This window comes from Dioscorea cayenensis, chromosome 3 (genome assembly GCF_009730915.1).
Source record: "Dioscorea cayenensis subsp. rotundata cultivar TDr96_F1 chromosome 3, TDr96_F1_v2_PseudoChromosome.rev07_lg8_w22 25.fasta, whole genome shotgun sequence".
Taxonomy (NCBI): Eukaryota; Viridiplantae; Streptophyta; class Magnoliopsida; order Dioscoreales; family Dioscoreaceae; genus Dioscorea; species Dioscorea cayenensis.
The window spans coordinates 14,359,099-14,366,790 of NC_052473.1; the positions used below are offsets into that span (position 1 = coordinate 14,359,099).

Genomic DNA, 7,692 nt, shown 5'->3' on the forward strand with positions numbered 1-7,692 from the left:
ATGGAGTTGATGTTGTGTATGTTTAATTTATAAAATTCAGATTCTATTGTAATACAGGCGCATAAAAAACAGGGTAGATGCTACCGAATTTTTCAAAAAAGTATTTACGACGGACATAATTTGGTTGCAAATTATACTTGCAAGAAAATACTTTTTTGTGACAGCTCATAATTTTTTGAAAACAATACCCATTTGCAACGATTACAATCGAGTTGCAAATAATACCCATTGCAATGGTTATAATCGAGTCGCAAATAATACCCATTTGCGAGGGCAATCAAATCATCGAAAATGTTAAATGTTTGCGACGGCCATCATTTCATAGCACATACAACCTTTTGCGACACCCATCTCGTCATTGCAAACAATAGTCATTTGCGACCACTACATTTGGTCTCAAATAATATGCTTTTGCAATGGCCTAATACCGATGCAAAAAAAAAGTCGTCGCCATGTTCGTCGCATTGTCATTGTTTTTGCCATGAAACATCATATTTTTTGCGAAGGCCTTTCCCCGTCGCAATATGTATCATTTGAGAGGGTGAGTTGCAAAAGGTATCTTTTGCGATGGAAGCAGATATGACGGCGTGCGACGGTGAAATACCATCGCAAAAGAACATTTCCGACGGCAATTAATCTTTTGCGACGGCAATGGGTCATTGCAAAAGGTCAATTTTCCTGTAGTGGCTTCGTCTATGCTTTAATATTTTAATTTTTGCTTGAGGACAAGTAAAAGCTTAAGTGTGAGGGAGTTTGATAAGTGCTTGTGTGATAAGAATGTGAAGTGTTCTTTCCTTACAATGAGCATTACTTTTATGAAGTTTAAGTGCTAATACATGTGTATTTGTGTTCTTTTGCGCATGTAGGGTTGTGAAGCTATGTTTTAAGAAAAGAAACCAAAAGTAGATCGTGTACGCACTATTTGGTGGAATCTTAGAAGCAACAACGCGAAGACACAAGTGGGGCTCTACGATACATGAATGTGTGCCAACCTCCATGTATTGAAGCGATTACAATGAGTTGGAGGGGCACGAAGGCAATCACATATGCGTATCCCAACATATGCAATGATAGCAAGATCTTCACCAATTAAACCATTTATTGAAGAAGCGACGCGATCTATGGCATAAACGTGTGCCCATTTATGTTGCCTCGATGAAAAGTGGATTCGGGAGTGTTTTTAGCGGGAGTACTGAAGTAGGTTACTGCAGCAATTTAATGTAGCAGTTACTGTTCACAACCGCCCGAAAATCAGAATTCCAGAGAATTCCCACGGGCGTGTGGAAATTCCACACGCCCGTGTTGAAATTCCACACAGTCGTATGGATGCCCGATTCAAGAATTTTAAAAGCCGTGATTCAGCTGTGATTTCTTGATCTTTTTCCCTATCTTTTCTTCCACCTTTCCCCATCTTTGGAGGCGCTGGTAGCTAGGGTTTTGGATAGGTTTGACGGCCTTCGACACCACATTTCCTTTGGAAGAGAGCTATTGGGGGAGCTTTCGTCGGCACCGATCCGGTGAGGTGTGCCCTAGGTTTGACATGGGGACCTTTGAAGAAGACGCGGCCGATCCACAAGACCTTTGACACGAACACAAGGGCGTTTTCATTCATGGATTGTATCTCTTTACTTTTGATTTCATTATCTATTGTATTTTTCTCCATGGAGAGTTAAACCCCTAGTGGGTACTTGGGTATTTCTGAACCCTAGGATGTATTTGTTTCATTGAATCTCTTTATTATGCTTTTAATTGATTAATGTTTATCGTGAGTTCCAATCTTGTAGGCTTGATTGTTTGAATACTCCCCTAGAGTGACACTAGAGTTGAGAGTTCTTGTTGGTAACTGTGGGAGTTTGACTTTTTTCTTTACTTTGCTTATGTTTTGCCTTTTGAGTTTAACTTGTTGTTTAAGTATTTTTGAGTGTTCTTTTGTGTTAGGAACTTAGTTATGGTTTTTGGGAGGTTTTTAAAGTGGGAGAGAGTCATTTTGGAGGTTAACCTGAAAGCCTCACGGTTTCCATGCGGGCGCATGGAAGCCCGTGAGGGTTTCCCGTAAAAATTCAATTTTTGTGGGCTGAAATGGACCAACCTGAAAGCCTCACGGCCTCCATGCGGGCGCATGGAGCCCGTGAAGATTTCAGAAGTGGCCTCAAAGTGGTCTCACGAGCCTTGGCATATATATTGACCTTCTTGGACCTTCTAGGACATTCCTAGCTTCTTTTTCTCTCCTTCTTCCTTCTCCTCTGATTTTCTTCATTTTTCTCTCTTCAAACCTCTCATCTTTGATCCCCAAACAAAAGAAGAAGTGGAAATCTCATCTCCTTACAAGAAGAAGAGTTCGATTAAGGCATAGAGAGGATTATCGGTGAGTTAGGCTACATCAACTTCCTCCTTTTCACTCCTCTCATCCTTGTTGTGATTCTTTGAAATTTTTGTGAGAAATCTTAGTTATTGAAGTGATTTAAAGATTAGAATCATTTTAAGGTTGTAAAACCATGATTTGGTGAGGAAATGAGAGACATCTTGCATCTCAAGGGTTCGGGTTACTGTAGCACCGACCCAAGTTGAATTCCTTTTGTTCTTTTTGCTGATTTTGAGGATTTTAAAGGTTTCATTCTTGTTATATCTTCTTATTAGAGTGCTTAGAAAACTCTAGAAACAATTTACTCCTATTTTAAGCACATTTTCCTTCTTTTTAATTGGTTGTAGTATTGTTGTTGAATCTTGCTTTTGTTGGTTGTTTAACGGCTTCTAGGAGGAGAAGCTTCAAGCAAAGGAAAAGAGATTATAGACAAGTAACTTTGGAGGGTGTTAGCTCGCCAAGTTTGTGAGTGGGATTTACTAAATTATGGACTATATATCATGCATATATATACATATATATATATTGGCCTTTGAATGACAAGATTTCTATCTATAAAACTCTTGAGATGTTATTCATTGGATTTGGATATCATGAGGATTTATGATTTGATCTCCTTCATGGTTTTTACTAAAGATTATTAATATACATATGTTGTTGTTATGATTTGAAAAATATATGTTTTAGAAGATATGTTTGAATTATGTATCCTTATAAAAGATTGATGTTTTTCCTATGATGACCAAAAGCTTTGGGTAAAACAAATTGAATATTACCATGAAAATGATGTAATTGATTTGAGGTATACATATGTGTTTTCAATGAATATTCTTGTATGCTGTTTTTAACGAAAATGTTTTCATTGAATGGTTATGAACAAGTTGTTGACTTTTGGAGTGAGATTGGCATTTGTGAACACTTGTTCCCTATTGATGAATATATTTAGCCTACGGGCCAGAATGCTATTTATTGCTTTCATTCATGATTTGTGAACATAGTCCTGAATAAGGACCCTTTTCAGTTTGTAATGAATATTTGGATTTTATTATGCAAACACCCGTGGGGTCTTGAACATATCCATGGAAATGGTGGGCTACGGCCTTCATGTTCTTGACGGGGTGGTTTTGATGGTGACAGGGGGAAACCCCAATACTTACTGCAGTGAGAGTGTGGATGGTTTCCACGGGCCGACTCGTATAGAGGTGGCGTGGAATCATCGTCAAACCGGTTATGCCATTTCGGTGGGAGCGTAGAGCCCTCGACTTGGATATAGTTGGGTTGTTCGAGTCACCACACGAACTTCCCAGCGCCAACGCCAAGATATGCGCATCTTGGTGGTCTCGACCCTAACCACGGCCACGGTTAGTGAGGGAGGGTTTTCGAGGCTATTTAAAATATATTTGTTTATTTTAATCGATGATTTATACATTTTTGAATTATGAGTTACTAAGCCAAAGTATAAACTTGGATTTCTTACTCATATGGATTTTGAGATGATTTAAAAGAGTTTTATCGAGCATTTCATTGTTGTAAATTTTATATCTTAATTTATACTTGACAGTCAAGGTATATTGAATATTTTGAGGAGTTGAAATATATTTTTTTTACCTTTTTACTTTAATATATTATGTATGGGATATAGCTCCATGTTTAGCCACTCACTGAGTAACCTAGTTACTCATCCCCTCTTTATTTTTCCCTCCCCCAGGTGACAGCACAGCAGCGGGATAGAAGCGTGAAGTGCTTGGCAGAGTAGTTTGTATTTTCTTAAGCTGTGTATGAAGCTTATATATTTTGGCATGTAGTTGATGGATCCACTAGGATATTACCAACCCTAATATTAATATGTATCTTTCTTCTTTGATACTTTTAAATATGTTGGTTAGCTTTATGTTGTGTATGAGATGTATACTCTCTAAGTGAATGGTTGTTGTCATGGTTTAAATTAAAGTGATGGGTTGTGTAGGAACATTTGGGTATATTGGATTGCTAGAATGTTTATTATTGTTATAGTGGTTTTGTACAGGAAACAGGTTAGCCTTACGGTGATCTAGGGGTGAGTTAGTGTTGGACCTCCCTTGGGTTATCGTGGCGGTATGTCATGAGTGGGACCCGCGAGACGGGGCGTGACATACTTTAGTGGTATCAGAGCCCTGGTTTAGAGTTTAGGTGTAGATTTAGACAGTATAATCTAGATCTAGAGTTAGTTTCTCGATTGGGTCAAATGTCTGATTTTTTTTGTCTTTGTTACTAGTGGATCCAAGCAGAGTCTGCATATAGCATTGGTGCATATTGTGGATTTCTAAAAGATGTCTTATGTTTTCATTTCAGTAAGATGCCAGCACAACATTCACGCACTCGCCGTGGAAGAGTTAATTCCCCTGCTGTTGCTACACCAAGAGCTCAGAGAGGTGGAAGGCGAGGAGAACCAACCCCGCCCCCATCTCCATCGCCACCTAGGCAGGAGGCCAGTTCAAGGCATGATCCTGCAGTGGCAGCTTCTGTGCATGCCCCGGAGGTTCAGGGAGCTACTCCTGTGCCTGCTTCTGTCCCAACTCCTGAGGCATTAGAAGCCTTTAGGTCTCATTGGGCTACCAAGGGGAGGCAGCCTACCTACCAGGAGTACCAGGACTTCTTAGACTATTGGAGGATTTTTGGGAGACAGGCTCAGACTACCCCAGTAACTACCCCAGCACCTGAACCTGCACCACCACGGGCCCCAGTGGTTCATTCCACCCCAGGAGAGGCCAGTGGACCTAGTCAAGCCTTAGCTTTGTCCAAGCTTCTAAAAGAAGCTCGACAGCTTGGATGTGGTTCTTTTGATGGCACTAGTGATGCCATGATTGCTAAAGAATGGGTCAAGCGGGTAATTGCTACCTTTGATGACATGAGTTTAGGTGGTGAGACCAGACTCAGGGTTGCTACTAGGTTGTTGGAGGGCAGAGCTCGAATTTGGTGGGAAAGTTTGAAGAGTAGATCATTTGGGCAGGTTACATGGTCAGATTTTCTGCGTGAATTTGATGAAGAATATTACACCCGGTTTCACCGTGATCAGAAGAGGCATGAGTTTATGAGACTGGTTCAGGGAAATAAGACAGTTACAGAATATGAGACAGAATTGAAAGATTTGGCTAATTTTGTTCCAGAGTTAGCACCTACTGAGGAAGTTCTTTGTTCTAAATTTGAAGTTGGTTTGAACTTGGGTATTAGAGAAAGAATGACAGTTACAAGCAAGCAAAGTTTTAAGGAGATGGTACAATCAGCTTTGAGGGCAGAGCAGTTGGTTAGAGAAGGCAAGAGAGTTCGAGAGAACATAGCTAAGAGAAGAAGCTTGGAGGCGGGACAGCCATCCAAGAAGAGTAGGAGTGAGGGTTCCTCCAAGGGCAATTCTACTCCAGGCCCCACTAGACCTCCACTATCTCAGAGTGGTGATCAGCAGAGACTTACACGTTCTGATAGCGCTCCTAGTGTCAGAGGCCCAGAAGCTAGTAACAGGTGCAAGAATTGTGGAAAGCCGCATAAAGGACAGTGTCAGACACCTCGCAAGTGCTTCCATTGCGGTCAAACTGGACATTTGAGGTCAGCATGTCCAGAGTTGGGACGGGGTGGATCTACACCAGCATCTCAGGACCGTCCCCTAGCCGCCTCGAGAGGTTCTCGACCAAGAGCATCTTCCCGGGCTACTACCAAGTCGGGAGCTCGCTAGCAACACTTCGCAGCCAGGTGCCCATCGACCTCGGGACTGCAGCTCGAGACCCGAGTATTTGCCATGACAGAGGAAGAGGCTGAGTGTAGGCCTAATGTGATCACAGGTACACTATCCATCTTCCAGACATAATGCTTTTTGCATTGATTGATTCTCGGGTCGAGCGTTCTTTTTGTTAGTACTACATTTGCATGTCATGCGAATAGTGACCCTTCCCCTTGGGTGGTGAGTTAGTGATACAAACTCCTTTAGGTGAAGAGGTAGTAAGGAGTTTGGTGTACGAGGAGTGTCCGAGTGCTAATTAATGGAGTTGTCTTGAAGGCAGACTTAATACCTTTGGAGATCAAAGATTTTGATGCCATTCTTGGCATGGATTGGTTGGATAGACATCATGCTTCCATTGATTGTTTCAAGAAGGAAGTTACTTTTCCTGTGTCTTCGTGGACCCGCAGTGGTGTTAAAGGGGTGTGAGAAGGACTTTGCCTTCATGTTTAATTTCATCCATGGAAGCTAGAAGATTGTTGGGCAAGGGTTGCCCAATGATTTTTGGCTCATGTGGTAGATACAAGAGTTAAGGAGCCAGCTTTTAGAAGAGATGCCGGTGGTGAGTGAGTTTCGGGATGTTTTTCCCGAAGACTTACCGTGTTTACCACCGGATAGAGAAATGGAGTTTGCTATAGATTTACTACCGAGTACGATTCCTATTTCTATGCCACCCTATTGGATGGCGCCAACAGAGCTAAGAGAATTGAAGACTCAATTGCAAGATCTTGTAGATAAGGGCTTTATTCGACCAAGTGTATCACCTTGGGGTGCACCCAGTTCTCTTTGTAAAGAAGAAGGATGGATCTATGAGGTTGTGCATAGATTACAGTGCAATTAAATCGGGTGACAATCAAGAACAAGTACCCATTGCCAAGGATTGATGATTTATTTGATCAATTGAAGGGAGCAAAGGTGTTCTCTAAAAATTGATTTGCGGTCTGGGTATCATCAGTTGAAGATTAAGTCAGAGGATGTCCCAAAGACAGCTTTTCGGACCCGTTATGGCCATTATGAGTTTTTGGTGATGCCATTTGGTTTTGACTAATGCTCCTGCAGACTTTTTATGGATTTGATGAACAGTGGGTGTTTAGACCTTTATTTAGACAAGTTTGTCATTGTGTTTATTGATGATATTTTTGGTCTATTCACCTTCAAACGAGGAGCATGCTCAGCATCTTAGGATTGTTTTGCAAACTCTTCGGGAGAAGAAATTATATGCTAAATTCTCCAAGTGCGAGTTTTGGCTCTATGAAGTTGGATTTCTTGGACATGTGGTGTCGAGGAGAAGGGATATTTGTGGATCCAAAGAAAGTTGAAGCCATTGTAAAGTGGGAAAGGTCGAAAGAATGTTACCAAGTTCAAGTTTTTCTTGGACTTGCGGGTTATTATAGGAGATTTGTGGAAGGATTTTCTTCAATTGCCTTGCCATTATCAAAGTTAACTCGTAAGGAAGTGAAGTTTTCTTGGAATGATGAGTGTGAAAACAGCTTTCAAACTTTGAAGGACCGTTTGACATCGACTCCAGTGCTTACTTTTGCCGAAAAGTGGGAAAGAGTTTGTAGTCTCTGATGATGCTTCT

The 7,692-nt window shown here is 41.2% G+C and overlaps 1 protein-coding gene across 1 annotated transcript; it reads left to right on the plus strand.

The window, feature by feature from the left end:
• Positions 1-2,080: 2,080 nt before the first annotated feature.
• Positions 2,081-6,068, plus strand: LOC120250538. The gene is made up of 4 exons (XM_039259366.1): positions 2,081-2,365; positions 2,756-2,827; positions 4,071-4,138; positions 4,694-6,068. The coding sequence occupies exon 4, from the start codon at positions 4,698-4,700 to the stop codon at positions 6,066-6,068; it is 1,371 nt and encodes a 456-aa protein (XP_039115300.1). The 5' UTR covers positions 2,081-2,365; positions 2,756-2,827; positions 4,071-4,138; positions 4,694-4,697.
• Positions 6,069-7,692: the final 1,624 nt, after the last annotated feature.

Excerpts from the sequence above, each read along its gene's own strand:
- LOC120250538 (XM_039259366.1), top strand. The coding sequence starts at position 4,698 with ATGCCAGCACAACATTCACGCACTCGCCGTGGAAGAGTTAATTCCCCT.